General features: G+C 41.6%; 2 protein-coding genes, 1 long non-coding RNA gene and 1 other non-coding gene across 10 annotated transcripts in view; 2 read left to right on the top strand and 2 right to left on the bottom strand.

Annotated features, from left to right (window-relative positions):
* Positions 1-478, bottom strand: part of actn4 (actinin, alpha 4) — a 55359-nt gene extending 54881 nt beyond the window's left edge. For 3 of the 6 annotated variants that reach the window (XM_026193688.2, XM_026193690.2, XM_026193692.2), the window contains exon 1: positions 52-478. In XM_026193688.2, the coding sequence (XP_026049473.1) occupies positions 52-177 (126 nt within the window). In that variant the 5' untranslated portion in view covers positions 178-478. The remainder of the gene's footprint in view (positions 1-51) is intronic. The other 3 variants (XM_026193689.2, XM_026193691.2, XM_026193693.2) reach the window with 1 other exon arrangement.
* Positions 479-8285: 7807 nt separating this feature from the next.
* Positions 8286-21776, bottom strand: part of LOC113035821 (calpain-9) — a 32683-nt gene continuing 19192 nt past the window's right edge. For both annotated transcript variants that reach the window (XM_026191573.2, XM_026191574.2), the window contains exons 16-20: positions 20908-20976; positions 11052-11130; positions 10428-10544; positions 9740-9798; positions 8286-8790 (exon numbers count right to left, since the gene is read on the bottom strand). In XM_026191573.2, coding sequence (XP_026047358.2) covers positions 8764-8790; positions 9740-9798; positions 10428-10544; positions 11052-11130; positions 20908-20976 — 351 coding nt within the window. In that variant the 3' untranslated portion in view covers positions 8286-8763. The remainder of the gene's footprint in view (positions 8791-9739; positions 9799-10427; positions 10545-11051; positions 11131-20907; positions 20977-21776) is intronic.
* On the top strand, positions 11093-11743 carry LOC145420245 (uncharacterized). The gene is made up of 2 exons (XR_013901565.1): positions 11093-11222; positions 11607-11743. It is a non-coding gene; the product is annotated as an uncharacterized LOC145420245 (long non-coding RNA).
* trnak-uuu (transfer RNA lysine (anticodon UUU)) lies at positions 21448-21520 on the top strand. Its single transcript has one exon. It is a non-coding gene; the product is annotated as a tRNA-Lys (tRNA).

The following is a 21776-nucleotide window of genomic DNA, read 5'->3' as shown; positions in this document are numbered from 1 at the left end:
GAGCCCGGCTCCACTCGGCCCAGCTGGGCCCCGAGACTTCGGCTGCCTTACCTTCCTCTGCTGCTTCTCCCAGGCCGGGTCCAGCAGCAGATCTCGGTCCCAGTCGTTCTCCTGCTCCATGTACGTTTGCGCCCCGCCGACGGTCGACTGGTTATTGGCAGCGTGATAATCTACCATGTCAGCAAAAGAAACCTGAGTGCGCCACGGAGAAACTGTCACAGGCAAAAATGTACAAAAATAAAAAATAAAAATGGGGGGGGGGAGAGCAAAGACGACCCAAATCAGAGAGGCGGGACGGGGAGGGATAACCGAGCCAGGAAAGAGTCCTTCTTCTCTCGCCGCTTCCAGCCGTGAGTGTTTTTAATGAGATGAATATCCGGTGTGTGCCGCTGCTGCTGTGTGAAGAAAAGCTCTGCTTCTAAACGGTGTGGCTGCTGGGAGGAACCGGCCGCTCCTACACACCGACACCGGCAAGCACGACCCACCGAGAAGACGCACTTCCGGTGAAGCCTTTCAAAATAAATCAGATGCGCGTCACCGTTCCTCTGATTACTTTCTTTAAAATTAATTATACGTTATTACTATTTCCTGTTGCACTGATTGCAAATCAGGGGCGCCACCAATGGGGAAATAGTGGGGGCACTGGCCTCCCCACAAAATTTGTTGGCAAGACCACTCTATGTTGGTAATAATTTCAATACATTTAATAAAGAGGAAGACACCCTACAATGAGTTGAAACGTTACCTTGTTATTAATCCTGCAATTTCATTCATTTGTATTGTGTCACTTTGTATGTCCCCTCACTATTTCCTGTCCTGGGCCACCTTGATATTTTTAGTGGTGCCACCCAAAATTCTGGAGGCGTTCATGTTGCAAATCCCTGTGTTTAAAAGTACTTCATATGCTTTTTGACTGAATTAAAGAGTAATCGTTTTTCTCCGGGGGGTTGTTGTTGTTGTTTAAGTGCACTAGGTAGATTTCCTCTTTCCCTAAAAGTCTAGTTATTCTTTTTAAATTAGTCTGTTAAGTCTGTGAAGGTTCTCACTCATCCAGGTCTTGGTAATCTGTGAAGCTTAGAAGGAAGAGCGACCGGACATCTTTAAGATTCTTTTCATTTCACCTCTCATTCCAGAAGCTTCATCAGTTCTAAGACCAAATGGTGAAGAGTCCCAGCTATATAAGCCCTAGTGGGAGTTGTCTCTTAAGAGAGTCGTCGACTCACTATTGAAGTCCAGTCGCTTTTCTTTCCAAGCTCCTTAGATTATTCCAGTTAACCAAAACAGCTTTTTTCTCCTATTTTTTGTAAGAATTCACTTTTAGTGTGCACCTTGCTCTAAACTTTTTCATTTGTAAATATAAAACACAGTTAAGTTATTTTTAAAGTTTTGAGTCAATTGAAAGTAATGAATGTGTTACTTGAAGATTCTGCGATCTTGTCTGTGAAGGTTTTCAGTCATCCAGGTCATCGTAGTCAAAGGAGCTTGCAAAGAAAAACGTCTGGACTTCTTTAAGTTACTTGAAGACGTTGCACCTCTCATCCGAGAAGCTTCTTCAGTTCTAAGGGCCAAATGGTGGAGAGTCCCAGATTTAAACCCAGTGGGAGTAACCCCCCCACAGAAGGACAAAAGGACCCCCGATGATCCTCTAATCGCCTGAGCCAAGGTGTGAAACTGGGTGTGGGTCCCAATCAGCCAGAGTTTCGGGTGAGTTCATTGTGAAACCTGGCCCCACCTTATCATGCGAATTCCTGAGATCAGATGGCCCAGGATGTGATCTTGTAAATTTTGGAGATTTTCTTTGCTGAAAACTGTCAGGCCACTTTGGGACTTAAGGGTGCTAAAATGTATTTGCTGTGTTTAAAATGACTTAAAAACCTTCCAAGATTGGCTCAAGCTATTAAGATAATGTGAAGAAACAACTGCTATGACTTTATTTCATAAACATCTTTGTTTTGTGTTTTTGATATTAAAGGAAGTTGGTATAAGCTAGGCTACACATTAGTGTAATACAAATTGATACCACTAGGGGTGCAGAAAGTCAAAGTGACCTTTATTTAAGCAGGTAAGTCAAGTTTTGTTGTTAACAGACACTAAATCAGCACAGAAGCCAGAAATGTTTATATTTCAAATTAAGTTTCATTTGGCTTCACATTTATGCTGTAAAAAGCTCTCGATTTTGTTTTCCAAACAGGTTTAACTTCAATTTTTGAAGTGGTATATGTCAATAAAACCCCAAACCCTGTGAACTGTGTGTAACTGAGAAAACACATATAAATAGGGAATCTTACCAAAAACAGAAAAAAAAGTCTTACCTACTTTCCACTGGTAGTGAAGTATTACAGTAGTACAATCCCGTTAATGCAGGTAGAAAAACCCTCCAGTGTTCATTCAAACTTTTACAGCTAGAGATTAATTTAAATGGAATCTAAATAAAGTCCAAAAGCCAGCGTGATCTTTCTTTCTATAGCTATTTTATTTTATTTTGAAAGTACCATCGCCGGTTTCCCGCTATGAATCTGCAGAGACCTGACACACTTGTCCTCCAATAGGCCAAGACAACTTTCATGAATATTCAATACAGCATTTGAACGTGAGCTGCTGAAACAATGAAGCTTTATAAATTTGAAATATCCGAAGTATTTACAAGCGAAAGCAAAAAAAAAAAACAGATCCTCGCCATGATGGGATCTGTGACTGATGGTCCTTTATCACGACTGCTTCGCCCACATTTCGGATTCACAATATAAATTTAGACACTTTAAATTATTGGGTTTTGGGTGGGTTTTTTTGTTTTGTTTGTTTGTTTGTTTGTTTGTTTTTTAAGAGCAGGAATAAGTGTGTGATTGTATTTGGATCACACAATCAAAATCAACAGGGTCACCACAGTCAGGACATTGCATTTGATTTGATTTTATTTAGAAGCCAAACTCATGCTCATGATACAGAATCCATCATTTCACAATCATACTGGGGGCTATGGGCACCCCTGGGGGTCCAGGGCTGTCACAGGTTCCCCTCAGGTGACTCCTACTGACTTTTACAACTGTAATTCAAATAAGTAATATTGTCCTGGCAATATATCACTGGGATCACAACCAAGCTCGGTGTAATGATACTGTTAGCAGTAACTTTGGGTATTCTTAGTATCAGAAGTAATTAGCATGACTGATGAGAACTCTGATGATACTGACGACTGCAACTGTCCCACATATGAGAAAGTATGTTACACTATTATATTATTGTTATTCCAAAAGTCTTTGATCCATAAAAAAGTAAATATTTCATTTTAGTCCTAAACTTCTGATCCACATATTTGGTCAGAAAGAATCAGAACACAAGGAAAAATAGAGATCTGCCTGTACAGGCCTCTCTGCAGGCTTGATGTCATCAGTGTGCCTGCTCAGCGGACAGATATTAAAGGTCTCGGATGACAGTGCATGGCGATGCTGAAAACAGTGTTTGTGTTCTGAAGTCGCTGCTGTGATTGCAGCTGATGCAGAACTGCATCAGATTTAGGAGCTGGAATGAACAAAGTTTTAAAGAGCAGCGTAGAAGAAATCCTGTGACTCTGAGGTGGGCAAAGATCCACAAAAAAGCCTCACTCAAGATATGAACCTGATTAGTTTCAACATGGCATAGGGGTCTGTTGTGTCTCTGTGCTATCTTTGCACTCTTCACCTTCATTGTTCAGATTTAAGGAAATGTGGAGTCACAGACAAAACACTGGCTATCAGGTCAGCTGGTGTGAGCTTCCTGCAGCTTCCAAAAAGCTAATTTTCAGTCTGGCTGAAAGCAAAAAAACAGGAACGAGCTGTCTGGGATGGACACGTTGGAACGGTTGTTAGAGATCACTGCTGGGGAATGGTGGCCAGCTGGCCTAATCACCGGAATATTCATCAGCGCCTGATGGTTCATTCATTTATAGGTGGCCCTTGTATTTTGGAGAGCTCACACTTGTTGTGCAGCAGGAAGATACAGTAGACTGAAACAAGCTGTAATAATCCGTTAAATTAATAACATGGACAGACAACATAATGCTGCCTGGCCAGAGGATTCTTACTTGGAGACCAAGAAGAAATACTGCTATACAAGCCTATTGCTTATAAATGTAGTAAATTATGAAGCAATGACAGACGTCACAGCTTCCTCTGATAAAGAAACAGCTCAGAAAATGAAAGCAAATCTTTTGCTGCTGATTCTTGTGCAGCTTGTGATCATAAAGTGGTCATGATCCAACCCATCTGAGAAGCACTGACCCAGAGGACTGGCATCATAAAACAGGAAAGCCTGAGCTGCGGTATCATCGCCTCCATCTGGCAGGAGGCGGTTCAGGCTGTTTTCAGGGTGACTGTCCTGCCTGCAGGAGCCACCTACAGAAGTAGGTCACGCTCAGGCTGTCCTTCTTGATTAGTGTCACAGCGGTCCAGAGCAGCACATACAGCAGAGACTGCAGCGGGACAATGCTCCACCTCTGATGTTTTCATGTGGGGCATTATGGTGCTGCTCACAGCTCAGTGCTGCAAGTACAGTCTGCGTCTTCAGTCATCATCAGCAGGCCACTTGTGAAGTCCCGGATAGCCGGTGAGGCTAACGCATGAGTTGATGATGTAATGCTCTGCACATTCCCTGCTTGTGTATCTTCCAATAATATTTATTTTGTCGTGTAAATATACAAATACTGACAACATTTTGCATTCAAATCTCAGTGAAACAGTTCAGATGCCAACTATCAAACATGAGCTATAGAAAAATAAAATTCATTTGTTTCCCCTCCATCTTTTCCAGAGAGATGTGCTGCATCTTGGGAAGCTGAGCCAAGACAGAGAATGCACTGCTTATTTAAATACACTTAAGGCGCCTGAGAACTTCGGTGATTCATGAAGATATAAACTTGTACCTGTCACTTTCTACATCTATTATATTGCACTTCACTGCATTTCTCTGACAGATTTAATTGCTGCTTACATTTAACAGTCATATTCCATAATAGCACTCCTGTCTAGGGAATAAAATCACACATTTTGAATATGAATGTTTCTGAAGGATAAATGAAAGTATTAAATGTTTCCTTTATGGGTAGAGAAAATTTGCCAGCTTGTTCTCTTAGATCATGTGGGAAATGCCACAATATCAAGAGGGAAAGCTGAAAAGGACAGGAAGTGAAACCGAGAGAGGAATAAAGAGAACAGAAAGTAGAAAATAAAATGGGAAATAACTTGAAAAAAAGCCCCGAAAACCACAACTGTGGTCAATTAATAATAATAATAAAAAACTCTTTTGTCTTTTCCTGACCTAAGTAGAAAAAAAATCATGAGGTCAACAAAAAGCATGAAGGGCAGTTTAATGAAGACTATTTAATAATGTTGGTAACTGCAAGGACCTGAGGATGGACTACAACAAAAAGGTTTTACCATGTTGCTTCATGCAGGTCATACGAAGAAAACAGCAGATGGGAAATGCCCGTTCATTAGGTTGGAAATGTAAAGATAAAGTAAGACAAGATAGCCTTTATCAGTCCCATAGTTGGGAAATTCAAAGCATTACAGCAGCAAAAAGAGCAGGAATAAAAAATAACACACGACACACAAACAGAAGAAAAATGTACACTCTCTCTCTCTTCCTCCTGAAAGGTGGTTCAGTCTACATCCTGCCTTTATTTAGGATTTGTGTGACTTGATGCTATGTTCAGCTTTTTAATCTTTATTCACGGCGCATCAACATCATAACAATATGGTTTTTATACATTTTAATGCAGCAGTGTAATGTTGCAGAACAGAGCATCTGCTTGGAAAACTGTTATAACTATAGGATCACACTTCAATGGTTCATTGTCTTCATTGCTGAATGAGGTAATAAAGGGAATGCTGAATTCCACCAACTCTTATTTTGGATGCAGATACGTCAGGGTCACTTCTCTCAGTTGGGAAAGCTTCAACGCACATATTAAACAAATATGTAAGACTACGTTCTTCCATTTGTGCAACATCTCTAAAATTAGAAATATCCTGTCTCAGAGTGACGCTGAAAAACTAGTTCATGCATTTATTACTTCCAGGCTGGACGACTGTAATTCATTATTATCAGGATGTCCAAAAAACTCACTGAAAAGCCTTCAGCTAATCCAAAATGCTGCAGCAAGAGTCCTGACAGGGACTAGAAAGAGAGAGCAGATTTCTCCTGTTTTGGCTTCCCTTCATTGGCTTCCTGTTAAATCCAGAATTGAATTCAAAATCCTGCTCCTCACATACAAGGTCTTAAATAATCAGGCCCCATCTTATCTTAATGACCTTGTAGTACCATATCACCCTATTAGAGCACTTGGCTCTCGCTCTGCAGGCCTACTTGTTGTTCCTAGAGTATTTAAAAGCAGAATGGGAGGCAGAGCCTTCAGTTTTCAGGCCCCTCTTCTGTGGAACCAGCTTCCAGTTTGGATTCAGGAGACAGACACTATCTCTACTTTCAAGATTAGGCTTCAAACTTTCCTTTTTGCTAAAGCATATAGTTAGGGCTGGACCAGGTGACCCTGAATCCTCCCTTGGTTATGCTGCAATAGACATAGGCTGCCGGGGATTCCCATGATGCATTGAGTTTTTCCTTTCCAGTCACCTTTCTCACTCACTATGTGTTAACAGACCTCTCTGCATTGAATCATATCTGTTATTAACCTCTGTCTCTCTTCCACAGCATGTCTTTATCCTGTCTTCCTTCTCTCACCCCAACCAGTTGCAGCAGATGGCCGCCCCTCCCTGAGCCTGGTTCTGCCGGAGGTTTCTTCCTGTTAAAAGGGAGTTTTTCCTTCCCACTGTCACCAAAGTGCTTGCTCATAGGGGGTCATATGATTGTTGGGTTTTTCTCTGTATCTATGAAGCGCCTTGAGGCGACTTTTGTTGTGATTTGGCGCTATATAAATAAAATTGAATTGAATTCAAGCATTCAGACATTTCTCATGCAGGAAGCCACACTTTATCTCAGTGGAAAAAAACAACCAGAGTAGGACAGACTGGTTGGTCAAGGGTTCATCCAAAAAACATCAGGAGGAAAGAGCCAGAAACTGGAAACCACATCGAGCTAAAACAGAAAGCTGAACTAATGAGTCTCTTTAAAAAAACCTTTATTACTTCTACTGTCGGATTTCAGAGTGTAATAACAACTGAAAACTGAACCTTTTAAGCATATAGTGTTCTTGTTTCTTCAGGACATGTGTGGTGTTTTATGGAAAAACAAACACGGGGGAACACACGCACCTTTATTATGTTGAACTGATGATTGTTTTTATTTCCGTATAAATATGTTGCTGTGAAACCAGGCACAAAAGAAAAAATCATTTGAGCAGCTTCCACTGAAGAGCGTGGATCTATGAGCGTGACATGCAGTTCTAAAAATGCAGGAAGCACACAAACACACACACACAGACCCGCTGGTATGTGCATCTCTGACTGCTCTCACTTTGACGAATGATGCTGGAAGACGGATATTTACACATTCCAGCCATGAGCAGAGGACAGAGGGTCATTTCTCAGAAGATCTCCCATGGCTACGGTCACCGTACGGCACATTCACATAACCAGGCAACAAGGAGATAAGTCTGGTCTGGCTGAGGGAAAGACTTGCATAAAATTAAAAGACACCAGTAGAGTAGCTTTGCATGCCTTTATTCTTTTAAGATAGCTTTGCTCTGATTGACTGTCCATTGTGAACAGCAGATTTGAATGGCTGTGTACCTGAGATGACCATATTCTCTCTAGCTATCTTAAAGCTTGTAGTTACAGCTGGATCAGGTGACCCTGAACCCTCCATAGTTATGCTGCCGTAGGCTGCCGACGCACAGTGATGCACTGAGCTTCTTAACTCATCATGTACTTACATGTCACAACTGCATGTTATAAACATTGCCTTTTTCTTTCTTTTTTGGCTACAAAGTCATCTATCATGGGCTAAAAATGCAGCTCAGAGGAGGTGCAGGAGACCGGTTTCCTTGGAAACCACTTGAATTAGCACCTTGAGTCAACTGATGTAAATAAAACTGATCTGAACGTAATTACAACACACTGAAATGTTTTAACAGATTTTTTTTGTCTAATCTCAAACCAAAACTTTTGTTTACTCCACATAAATTATGACAATTTTCTTAATATAGCACACATCAGTATACTCAAACTCACAAGATAAAAACCTAAAATTTTACAATGAAACACAAAAGACAAGTTAACAAACATACACACATACATGAATGCACGCACACACACTTAGATTTTGAGTGTAAATTAAATGAGTCTGAACAAAAATGCATGTTGATCAGGAGGACAGCATATTTTATTGATTATTCTAGGTATGATGATCGGTGTTTGGACACAGGCAAACAGTCTTCTGTGGTTTTGAACAAAGTAAAAGAGGCTCTGTGTTTATTGTCTCTCATTTAGAGGCATGTTGAGAAATGATGTCAGACTGAGAGGACAATGAAGGTGAAGTCACTGAAGTTTCATCATAAACTTCCTCACAGCAGCACATCCTGCCTTGACCTTTGACTTTGGCTGTTTGCACGACTCAGGAGAGTTCTTAAGGTCGTTTCCATTGCTATTGTTTGAGTGTGTGAGGAAAGAAAAACAGCTTCAGAAATATTCACTTTTCTGTTTGCCATATGTTTCTGTTTCTGCAATAAACATTTTTGGCACAGAACTACACAAACGTACAAAAATGAAAAAAGAGCAGGAAAAACGAAACTGAGGTGATCCAGGTGAGGGTGTCTGGGTAGAGCAGTTCAGTTCAGTTGTACATGGTCATGTGGAGCCACTGGAACCAATCAGAGGGCAGAAGAAGTGATATATCATTATTGACATTAAAGCTGCCATCATACTAACTGTGCGCTCTCTACTGTGTCCATTGCAAGAAGCACAAACCCAAACCTGTGCGTGACTCCACAGCAGCTCTGTGTGCACTGTTTATGAGACCTTTCTGAGATACTTCAGTCTGCCTTCTACAAGCAGCCCATTTAAGTTCAGCAAGCATCCTTTCACTTTATTCACAGTTTGTTTTGTTTTTTTGGTCAGGTTTGCATTTCTGATTTGGACGGACATGCTTGCTGACTCTCACACATTCACAGAGCTGAACATTTACGGCTGTACGTTTAAGACTTGATGAAGTGTTCTTTATGTGTTCTCTGGATCAAATGCTGCACATTTCTGTAGACGTGCAACAGGGTTTCCTTCTAATCACCCCTGCTTACAGAAACTGGCTCACAATTACTTGGGATGTCACTGCTCGACTGCTAGCTAAAGCTCCCTGCAGGTTCTCTGCAGTTATGTGGGTGTTTATCTTTGCCTTCCTGCCCAGGAGACGTTCACTTTCATCTTGAAGTTTTCTTGCACTTCCAGATCTTCCATAATTCCCTTTAACTGTTACTTTTCATGGCATTTCATACAGTGAAAACTGCAAAGCTGAAAGCAGTTTCACACGTACTCGTAGCCTTAATATGCATTGGTTACCTAAAGAAGCCTGAGGTTATGTTGTAATGATATTTGAAGAGTCAGACTTTACCAGATGACATTTCATGAGAACAACCTCTCACCCACTGTACAGGTCCAAACAAGTGAGTTTCAGCCTCACAAACCGCTGCGCGCCCCGTGATTCCTGTTTCATTTTGTTCTGTTTTTACAACCGTGAGACATGAAGTGACAGGACTCTCACATTTAAAGGATCGCTAAGTTCACTCTTCAGCTCTAACGTTACACTATATTCATACCTGTCTGTAGCTGATGGTTACTGCTCCCGTTCCCATCACGTCGTATGCCTGAAATTTGTCTGCAAGAGGACGAAAAGACGATATTGAGACACAGCTAATGTTTGTCGTCTGCATCAAAACAGTTCAGAGAATCACGAATGAGCTGCTGAGTTGGCTTATAGAGGCTTTCCAAACATTCCTGTCATGTGATGTTTTAACTTTGACTTTTAGTTCAAATTAAAACATCACATGACTGATTCTGGGCAAAACGAGCTTGTGTATAATGACACAACAAACAGGGTTATTATGGGCAGTTTAAGCTAAACGTGAAAAGTAGACGTGAATTTTATTTTTGGGGGGAGTAAGTAACTGTTAATACGACAGGCTTGAACTGTTTTCCTGCTCAGTAATAAAAAGAATCAGTCTTTTCTGTTCCAGCTTATGAAAACATCTCTCTCCTCGTCGTCTCTCTTCCTCTTGTTTCTCCTCCCTTTTTTCCCACGCCTCCTCTGTCACCTCATCCGTTCTCTCTCTCGCTCCTCTGTCATCCTCTGCTTCTTTCTCTCGTGGCCTTGTGGTGTCATTTACCAGCAAATATGGTGATTAAAACCACTTGCTGTTTCTAATTTATACCATTCATCTCCTCTGAAAGACAGAAAGCTGTAACAATCCTTGCACCCCCACCCCGCCCCGCATCACCCCCCCTTACGGATCATGCTCTCCAGTTTCATCAGCAGGTACAGGAAGCCGGGGTAACTGATGGTCATGTCCGGCTCCGTGTATCTCAGTCCAACCAGCTGCATCACCAACTCGTCCACCCGGATGCCTGCAGCAGGGACAGATGGAGCAGAGGTGGGGGTAAAACGCAGGTGCAGAAGCACTAGGTGGGATACCTGTTTTTATTGCAATAAACTCCACATGTGCACAGGTGACATATATGACCGCACACTCGTTTCCCTGATCCCAGCCAGTCCATTAGGCAGCTCCCGTCTGAGTGACGTATGAGTGATGAACCAAAACGTTTGTGTTTTGTGATTTTAATGACTTCAGAAAAAAAAGTTCTCCACACAAACTGCACATCTTTTTCATTTCATGTAATCAAAACGGTCTGCTCATTAATTAATTTAACTTCAATGGTGCAAAAATGTTTGACTAATGTGACGACTTGGGAAACACAGGACTTTAGTTACACGTGACCAAACATGTGACCCTTTTAGGATCACACGTTGAGTGAAAAAGGTGTTTGGCTCCCTCTGCTGGTCGGATTTTTACCGACCGATGGAGACCCTCAGCGGTTAAATGACACAGGATGAAAAAGTGTTGTGAATGCTACCTGCTGCTTTCAGCGAGGGCATGACCTCCTGATATTCGAGGCGCTGAGTTTTGTCCTTGTCATGCATGAGGAAGATATCCTGAGGAGAGATTAAACACAGTAAAAATAAATGCCTGAAAAGCTGCATATACACAAACATTCTGTTATAATCTGATAAAACTGCGACAGCAGGTCCGGTAATGGCAATCTTGTGTAAGTATTTTATACATAAATGTCGCTTTTTTAAGATTAAACCAACACTGGCTCACTGGAAAAACGACCTAAACCTGTTGGTTAAATCTTTGACTTTAGTTAAAAAGAAAAAGGCTGCTTTTTTTGTTTCCTTTGTAGAAGATTTTGATTTAGTGAGTTAATAATCTGTTAATTTATGTGACCCCATCTTTATATTTTATTTTCACTATATATGAAAGTTGCTAATATGTAAGAAATGTTTATTCTCTGAATCTGTAATATATGGTGCATTTTGTTTGTATGTTTATATTACTAATAAAAATAAAAATAAAACCCCACAACCCCCCCCCCCCCCCCCCCCAAAAAAAAAAAAAAAAAAAAAAGGTCCGGTAATGGCGGCTGGCTGAAAGGACGTGCCCACTTCTGCTCCGCTATCTTTCTGTAAAATCCTGAATAATACTCGTTTGTTAGACATTGAACGACACCTAGGACAGCTGTGATGCTTCTCTCGCAAAGGAAACCCGGGAAAAACATTGGTAGACCGACTCAATCGAAATTATCTGACTTCACTTCTAAGTTGAACTCTGAGGCTAGCTGTGAAGCTAGCGTTAGCCGTGAAGATAGCGAGACTAATATTAACGCTAGCCAGGCGGTGGAGGAGGGAAATGATGAGCCGACTGAGAGGGAAGAGACGGCCGAAGGCTCAGACGTAATACTGGCGGCTATTGCAAGCTTGAAATCCGATTTTTCCTCCAAACTTGATGGTATTTTGTCAGCAATAGAGACCGTGAGGAAGGATGTTAATGAGTGTGCCAAGCGGGTCAGCGAGGCGGAGGCCCGGATATCTGCAGCGGAAGATAGCATTACCACCTTGGAAGCAAAGGTACGGACTCTTGAAAATAACAACAAAAACCTCGAGGACAAAGTGCTGGATCTAGAGACCAGATCGCGACGATCTAACTTGAGACTTGTTAACCTGCCCGAGGACTACCAACATTCAAACAATATGTGGACTGTCCCACCAGGGGAGAGAAAACTTTAGACTTACTGTATGCTAACGTCAAGGATGCATACAGCTCCTCCTCCCTCCCCCCACTTGGTAGGTCAGATCATAACCTGATTCACCTCACCCCCCGCTATGTGCCAATTGTGAGGAGGGAACCTGTGACCACCAGGACTGTTAGGAGGTGGTCAGAGGAGGCAATAGCGGAACTACAGGGCTGTTTCGAGGTGACCGACTGGGAAACACTCTGTGAGCCTCACGCCGAGGACATCAATGGGCTTACTGAGTGTATCACAGACTACATAACTTTCTGCACCGACTCCATTGTTCCAGCTCAGACTGTTCATTGTTACCCAAATAACAAGCCGTGGGTGACTAAGGACATCAAAGCCCTCCTCAACAACAAGAAGAGGGCTTTCAGAGGGGGCAACAAAGAGGAGGTGAGGAAGGTCCAGGTGTTACTAAAGGACAAGATCAGAGAGGCTAAGGACAATTACAGGAGGAAGCTGGAGTGGAAACTCCAGCAGAACAGCATGAGAGAGGTGTGGAGGGGCATGAAGACCATCACTGGATTCAGGCCAACCAACAGCAGGGGAGCTGAGGGAGGTGAGAATAGAGCCGACGAGTTGAATCTGTTTTTCAATAGATTCGACACCACAGTGTCTGCTCCCACCCCCACAACCTCACCTGCAGTCAGCCTGGAATCCAGAGCCACACCACTGTGCCAGCCTCTCTCTTCACATGTTGCCTCCTGTGAGATTCCTGACACCCCTCCCCCACCCATCACCTTCACTCAATACCAGGTTGAGATGCAAATGAGGAGACTTCACTCAGGCAAGTCTGCTGGACCAGACGGAGTGAGTCCCCTTGTCCTCAAGACCTGTGCCCCCCAGCTGTGTGGAGTCTTTCATAAACTGTTTATGCTGAGTCTGAGTCTGCAGAGGGTCCCGGTGCTGTGGAAGACATCATGCCTCATCCCTATTCCAAAGACGCCACGTCCCAGTGGCCCCCAGGATTATAGGCCCGTGGCACTGACCTCCCACATCATGAAGACCCTGGAAAGGCTCATCCTGGACCAGCTGCGACCCATAGTAAGACCACATCTGGATCCCCTTCAGTTCGCTTATCAGCCTCGTCTCGGAACAGAGGACGCCATCATCTACCTGCTCAATCGTGTCTACACCCATCTGGACCAGCCGGCGAGCACTGTGAGGGTCATGTTTTTTGACTTTTCCAGTGCTTTCAACACCATCAGGCCGACCCTCCTGGGTGATAAGTTAGCAGCGATGCAGGTGGATGCTTCTCTGGTGTCCTGGATTGTTGATTACCTGACAGGAAGACCACAATATGTACGTCTCCCACAGTGTGTGTCTGACAAGGTGATTAGCAACACAGGGGCACCACAGGGGACTGTCCTCTCCCCCTTCCTCTTCACCCTCTACACCACAGACTTCAGCCACTGCACAGAGACCTGCCATCTTCAGAAGTTTTCTGATGACTCTGCGGTGGTTGGATGCATCAGCAGGGATGATGAGACAGAGTACCGGGCTGTGGTCGACTCCTTTGTCACGTGGTGTGAGCAGAATCATCTGCAGCTCAACGTGGCAAAGACCAAGGAACTGATCGTGGACTTCAGGAAGACCAGGAAACACTTGACCCCTGTTTCAATCCATGGGGTCAGTGTTGACATTGTGGAGGACTATAAATACCTTGGAGTACACATTGACAATAAACTGGACTGGGCTAAAAACACCACAGCACTTTACAGAGTCGTCTCTATTTTTTGAGGCGACTGAGGTCCTTCAACATCTGCCAGAAAATGCTGAGGATTTTCTATGAGTCTGTGGTGGCCAGTGCGATCCTCTATGCTGTTGCATGCTGGGGGAGCAGGCTGAGGGTCGCAGATGCCAACAGACTTAATAAACTGATCCGTAAGGCCAGCAATGTTGTGGGGATGGAGCTGGACTCCCTCAAGGTGGTGTCGGAGAGGCGGATGCTGTCCAAGATAAAGACAATGTTGGATAACACCTCCCACCCACTCCATGACATGTTGGTCAGTCACAGGAGCTCGTTCAGTGAGAGACTGAGATTACCGAAAAGCACCACTGAACGACACAGGAAATCATTCCTGCCTGTGGCCATCTCCCTGTACAACGCATCCACTTAACACACTGGTTACTGCTACAACTACACATGTTTCTTTTCCAAATATTTATTTATGAGTGACTTATGTATGTATGTATGTATGTATGTATGTATGTATGTATGTATATATATGTATATATTGTACTATTCTTAGTTAGCGTATTGTCTGTCTTGTCTTAATGTTGGTTTAAAATGGAGCACTGTAACAAAAAATAATTTCCCCCAGGGATCAATAAAGTATTCTGATTCTGATTCTGATTCTGACGCAGAAGGAGAAGACGCGTGCGCTTTTTTGGAAAGCTGGCTACCGGAGGCTCTGAACTTGGCGCCGCTACGAACCACTCTGACGCTGGAGAGAGCGCATCGGGTCGGCCAGAAGAATATGTCAAATACCGCTGCACCAAGGACTATGATCATGAAGTTTCTAAATTACAAGGATAAAATGACCGTGATAAGAGCTGCCAGGGCAAAGGGACAGATTCTTTTCAAGAATCGCCCGGTGAGATTTTATGAGGACCTAGCGACCGGAGTGCACAAAAAACAGAAAGAGTTTGACGCCGTGAGACAACAGCTTCGCTCCATGGGTATCCGGTACGGCATGATTCCTCCTGCGCGACTGATAGTGACACACAACGGACAGTCCCGCATCTTTAACCTGCCAGGTGAAGCGGAGAACTTTGTGAAGGCTCTGAGGTCAGAAAGTGGACCGGGGTGAGATGATGTAATCATGGTCATACTACAGTGTGTTGGCATGGAGGGGTGATTACTGAGCTTTAAGTTTAAAAAGAAGTGAGAGGGAGAGAGAGAAAGGCCAGTTTGTTATATTTATTTGTTTATTGGTCCAGAGGCTCACAGCCACTATTAGTACCCTGATTTTCTTATCGTATTCAATAACGAGTTTTTTGTTTGCATAGCGGGGTGGGGTAAGGGAAAAGTGTTCAGGCACAGTCGGTTGATCCTCACTTTTGGGTGGAACAACCTTTAGCTGTTAGACAGGTGCCAATATGTATAGGGGGAGGGAAATGGGTGCCCAAGTTCAAGTTAAAGGGGCATATTCAGTATTCATGGTTATGGATGTAGTTTTTGACATTCAGGTATTATTTGTTTCTCTGTCCTTTAATATTTCAAATGTGTTGGGAAGCTCATTCAATGTTATATGTTATGTCTGGTGGGATAAGAATTAAAATTTCTTCTTGGAACTGCAGAGGACTACAAAAACTGGAGAAGGTAAAACAAGTAATGTCTAGGCTGAACTCTATGCACTCTGATATCATGCTGCTACAGGAAACGCACCTGTTGTCTAGTCAAGAGGCGAAGATTAGGAGGAGGTGGCAAGGCAGTATATATTCTGCGCCCTTCACTTCTCAGGCAAGAGGTGTTATGATCTTGATCCACAAATCTATACCATTTCAGGTGACAAGGGTTATTAAAGACAAGGCTGGGAGATATGTTATTTTACAGGGCACACTTATTACGGAAAAAATAATCCTGATAAATATCTATGCTCCAAACACTGACGACCCAAAGTTTTTTCATAATCTTTTTCTTACAGTATCATGTCTGTCTGGTAGCCTTATTATAGCAGGGGATTTTAATTGTACGTTGAACCCAGAATTGGATAGGAGCTCAGGTATTGATCTCTCTCATCCTAAAAGTAGGCAAACTATTCAACATTTTATGAAAGAACTTGATCTGAGGGATATTTGGAGGGATATGAACCCTAAGGTCTTAAAATACTCCTGCTATTCACATACACATAAATCATACTCGCGTATTGATTACTTTTTAGTTTCTGCCAATTTGAGTTATAAAATAAAGGACTGTCACTATGATAATATTTTAATATCTGACCATTCGCCAAACTCGTTAATATATGAAGATTTGCGACTGAAGAGAGATCCCCCTAGGTGGAGATTTAAACAAAAGTGGCTCCTAGACTCAGAATTTATATCTTTCATAGATAACCAAATAAACATTTTTTTTGATACTAATAGGGATGAAACATCACCCTGCTCAAGATGGGAAGCTTTTAAGGCCTACATAAGGGGTCAGATTATTAGCTTCACAAGTTATAGAGCAAAGCAAACTTATCAGAAAACAAAAAAGTTGGAGGCAGAGATTGAGATGCTTGAGGGAGAATATTTTCAAAGTTTTTGTCCAAGAGTCCATCAAAAGCTTCTGTTACTAAGAACACAGTATAATGAACTTTCTGCTTCTAAGGCAGCCTCACATCTTTTGCGTCTTAAACAGACATTCTATGATCAAGGGGAAAAGCCCGGGAAATTATTGGCCTGGCGCCTCCGTCAATTACAGAATGAGAAAAACATTGCCTCAGTTGAAAACAGTGATGGACAGGTTATTGTTGACCCTCTAGGAATTAATGAAACTTTTAAGGTTTTTTTTGAAAAATTATATAACTCAGACATAACACACATGGGACAAGAGCAAGATCTCTTCTTAGATACCCTTCAGTTGCCCAGCATTTCAGGACTAATGAGCGCAGATCTTGATACACCTATAACAAAGGAGGAGATATCTATAGCAATAGACCATTTGAAAACAGGTAAAGCCCCAGGCCCAGATGGGCTGCCGACAGAAATTTATAGGGTATTTAAAACTAAACTGCTGTCCCCTCTTTTTGACATGTTTTCGGATTCATTTGAAAAGGGAATCCTTCCGGTCTCATTAAGAGGAGCCCTGATAACTTTATTGCCCAAACCTGGTAAACCGTGCAATAAATGTGGTAACCTAAGACCAATAAGTCTTCTTAATGTGGATCTAAAGATACTTTGCAAAATTTTGGCTCGAAGACTGGAGAGATTTTTACCTGATCTAATTACCTGTGATCAGAATGGGTTTATTGCGGGTAGACAGGGATTTCATAATGTGAGAAGAGTGTTGGATATTCTTCATAGTCAGGAGGGAAAACCGGACACTGCTCTACTATCATTAGATGCCGAAAAGGCCTTTGATAGAGTTGAGTGGCCCTATTTATTTGAAATATTAAAAAGATTTGGCTGTGGGGATAATTTCTGTCGGTGGATTAGACTTTTATATAATGAGCCATATGCTGAAATACTGACAAATGGAATTATATCTAAACCGTTTGAAATTAAACGGGGCTGTAGGCAAGGGTGCCCTTTGTCCCCTTTATTGTTTATTTTAGCAATCGAACCGTTTGCCATTGTGGTGCGGTCCCATAAGAGCATAACTGGTCTATCAGTAAACCAACAGGAACACAGAATTGCTTTATTTGCAGATGATGTTATTCTTTTCTTGGAAAAGCTGAAGGAGTCTATCCCAGCCTTGTTGGATCTACTACACATATTTGGATGGATATCAGGATATAAAGTGAACAAAGAAAAATCTTCATTAATGATACTTAACTCAGAAGAGAGAGAGGGTGCTGGAAATTCTTTCCAATTCAAAATGGTAGACTGTTTTACCTATCTGGGGATTAAGATAGTGCCATGTTTGAGAGACATTGTTGGAGCTAACTACACCCCTATGGTAGACTCAATCACCTCATCCCTAGATAGATGGAAGCCCTTGCCCTTGTCACTTATAGCGAGAATTAATGTTCTTAAATTAAACATAATGCCCAAACATTTGTACCTGTTCCAGAACATCCCATTGTCACCCCCTGCTAACTTATTTTCACACCTGAAGACAATTTTTGTACGTTTTTTGTGGAATGATAGACGACCAAGGCTTCGTTTATCACTCTTGTACTTACCGTATGAAAGAGGAGGCCTCAAATGTCCCAATCCACTTTGGTACTATTGGGCAGCCCAATTGAGGACTATGATGTATTATTTTACAGATAAATCCCCCCCGCCTTGGACAAATATGGAAAACAGTTCAGTACCTCTTCCCCTTCCCCAGTACCTATACTCAGCAAAAGTCAAAATGTTGAAAAAAAAAGACAAAAAATCCTATAGTCAGAAATATGATTATGATCTGGTATCAGGTTAAAAAATACCTGGGTGAACCCACCTCTTTCGCACGCTTTAGCCCAATATGGGGTAATCAATTTTTCCCTCCAGGCAGAGCAGACCCTGGTTTTAGGAAGTGGGCTGACAAAGGCTTAAAGACAATAGGGGATCTCGTGGGATCAGAGGGTGAGATTTTGATGTCATTTGAGGAGTTGATTTCCAAGTATGATATCCCATGCAAACATCGATTTAAATATCTACAAGTGAGAAACTTTATTAGATCATCTCAAAATCAGTGTTTGTCAATCCCTCCGTTTTCCACTTTGGAAACAGAAATGAAAAGAGATTGCTTTGGAAAGGGAATAATCTCCAAATTATATAATATGTTAGTAGAGGGTTCCCCTGAATCTTCTTTAGGAAAACTTAATGCCTGGAGGGAAGATTTACAGGAGGACTTATCCTCCGAAGACTGGGAGGAGGCATGTGCTGAAGCACAAACACAAACTACCAATACTCGTCTCAAAGTATTGCAATATAATTGGCTAATGAGGACGTATGTGACTCCAGAAAAGCTTAATAAGTATAATGGTGATATCCCAGACTTGTGTTTCAGGTGTGGAGAGGAGAAAGGGACGTTTTTCCACTGTGTCTGGGAATGCAATAAAGTACAACGGTTTTGGAAAGAGATTAAACAAGCTCTGGATATTATATTGGGTACACAACTAGCTCTTGACCCTAAACTTTTTATTTTAGGGTTATATCCTGATGGACATCTTGTGTCTAGAAAGGTAATTACCGCCCTGGACTTATGTCTACTGCTGGCAAAAAGAGTCATAGCACTCTCATGGAGGAAGACCAGTAAACCAAAATACATTAACTGGATTAAGGAATTGTCCACAACTTTACCTATGGAAAAAATTACTTACATTATCAAGGGGAAACTACCACTTTTTCAAAACATCTGGGGTCCCTTTATGCAATATATGGGAAATATGGATCTTGGCAGTATGGTGGATGGGGCAGATGGGGTGTAAATGTTGGTGGTCCTCTGCAGTTTCCTAAATTAATCTCTTTTATACTTGATCTTTAATGCTGTGTGAATTGTACATTTGAGTTTGTAACTTTGAACCATGCACAATAGTGTAACCGAGTTGATATTGAGCAACCCTTGGAAATAGAGAAGCTTATTTTATATATATATATATATATATATATATATATATATATATATATATATATATATATATATATATATATATATATATATATATATATATATATATATATATATATATATATATATATATATAATTTTTTTTTTTTTTTTTTGGGGGGGGGGGGGGGGTTGTGTTTTCCTTTTCCTTTGTTTGACTAAGTTATTATTTACAGGTGATATAGTTTGTACTTCCACTTAACTGTTGCTCTCTAACATCTTATAAGTGTCTGATTTGCAAGGGAGGGCGATTGACTGTTATACAATAATTTAGCTGCCCTGGATGTTTCCTTTGCTGTGGAAGTACTCCAATTTCTGTATGTAATTTTGAAACGCAATAAAGATATTGTTGGAAAAAAAACTGCGACAGCAGCGAGCATCCATGGTCTACTCTGCATTCGCACAAACATACACTTTCCCTTTTAGTAATCCCACCCTGGAAGGCGTGGGGCACATTTTGTGTCACATAACTTGATGCTTCTGGTTGGACTTGTCCACCTTTTTGCTTGAATCATTTTATGTTTCTGTGGCAGTTTTCTGAGAGTAAAATATGTCCAGTGTTATCCGGTGCAACAAATATAGGCTTCAGATTGCATCACAGTGCTTCCTGATGTCATCACAACAGAATCAGAGCTGGAAAAGTTTTACAGATGTTATTTTATTTTCAGCATTGGTTTCTTTCAAATTAGTTGGTTTCCAGACTGAGTTTGTCTGTTATAATCGTTTTTATGTTTTAAATGTTTATTTTTAGTGTATTCTAGACTATATCTGGACATATGGTGTCGCAGAAATGTGCCTGATTATGCCTCAACGGTGACCTCCACAACCGTCTCTTTGGTAGTAATACAGTATATGGAGTAAATGCAGTATATTGTCTGGCACATGGATAATACTGCAATTATTTGTACATTTACAGATACACAGTGCGCGGACGTCAGCTACTACAGCACGGGCTCTGCAGTGATTTGTATTATTTTAATATGGATATGTATTTTGAAGTTTGCATAACAAACACTAGAAGCTAGAAAAAAGTGTAGATTTGTTGGTTTTAATGTGAACAGCTGTGATGGTTTTACTTAATGATGAGTTATTTTCTCCCCAAAGTTCCTTTTGGACCATTTTCAAAAACTCATTAAATACATTTTGCAGCATTTTTCTATGCACTTATATATTTTTTAAAGTGTAATTCACACAGAACCAATGAAAACGTGTTCTGTGGCTCTAGTTCAGACACGTTCTTGCATTTATTTTGGTCTCTCCTGAAAAGAGGAGTTTAACAAGACTTAAAAATTGAGAGTTCGTGTAAGGAGTGAGATCGCCAGTTGCATTCAGCTTCTGCTACCACCACAATGTTAGCAGTGTTGTTGATGTTGCTGGTGATGATCTTACCGTCCACCTCCTGATCTTGTCCCAAAGACTCTGGAACTCGGGCCAGTTTAGCTGAGCGATGCCTTGGCTCTGGAGAAAATTCTCAGGTCAAAGAAATTAACCCAGAAATATCCCGACAGGCCTCGGAGGACACCGAGCTGACAGGCTGCTGAGAGTCTGCCGGTAACAGATGTGTGAAGGGTACGAATTTATCAGCAAACGACTTTGGATTCATCACAGATTAGACTTCTGCGCACAAAAACAATTTTTTTGGGGGGAAATTGTGACGATCTTGGTCTTATATTAATGCTCGACATTACCTGCAGCTCTCACAGTCATTCATTCATCTGTAGTTTTCTTATAGAAAATTTTGATTACATGATAAACTTTAAACAAATTTTCTTTTGAAATCCTTTTCTACAGGTTTGGCTGTGAGTGTGACTAAAAGCTGTGGCTCTCTACACATTATCTAAAGCTCTTATTTTCAGTTATGGACACCAGACGTTTTACTGGGGTCTCACGGCTCCTTGCCTATAACACACATGTGAAAGGATCATTAGAGCCTGGATAGCTCAGTTGGTAGAGCATCAGACTTTTAATCTGAGGGTCCAGGGTTCAAGTCCCTGTTCAGGTGTGGCTCTCTTAAATCAAGGTGCTCAATCACTACCAGCTGTAGTTAATGTCAATTAACTTCACTATATAAAAACTAGCTGGTGTCCTAACATAAATAATTGCATATTATTAGAGCTGAAGTGTAAAACCAGCTCATGATACTCCAACAGGAGGCAGGCTTTTTGTGATAAAAAAGCTGTTTTTAGAATCAAAAACATTTTCATTTGATCAAAAGTCTCTTGTTGCAGTGCTCAGACAGCTGAGTTATTTTAATGGGG

The sequence above is a fragment of the Astatotilapia calliptera genome, chromosome 14, assembly GCF_964374335.1.
Source record: "Astatotilapia calliptera chromosome 14, fAstCal68.1, whole genome shotgun sequence".
NCBI classification, from domain to species: domain Eukaryota; kingdom Metazoa; phylum Chordata; class Actinopteri; order Cichliformes; family Cichlidae; genus Astatotilapia; species Astatotilapia calliptera.
This window is presented reverse-complemented; position numbering and strand designations above follow the sequence as displayed.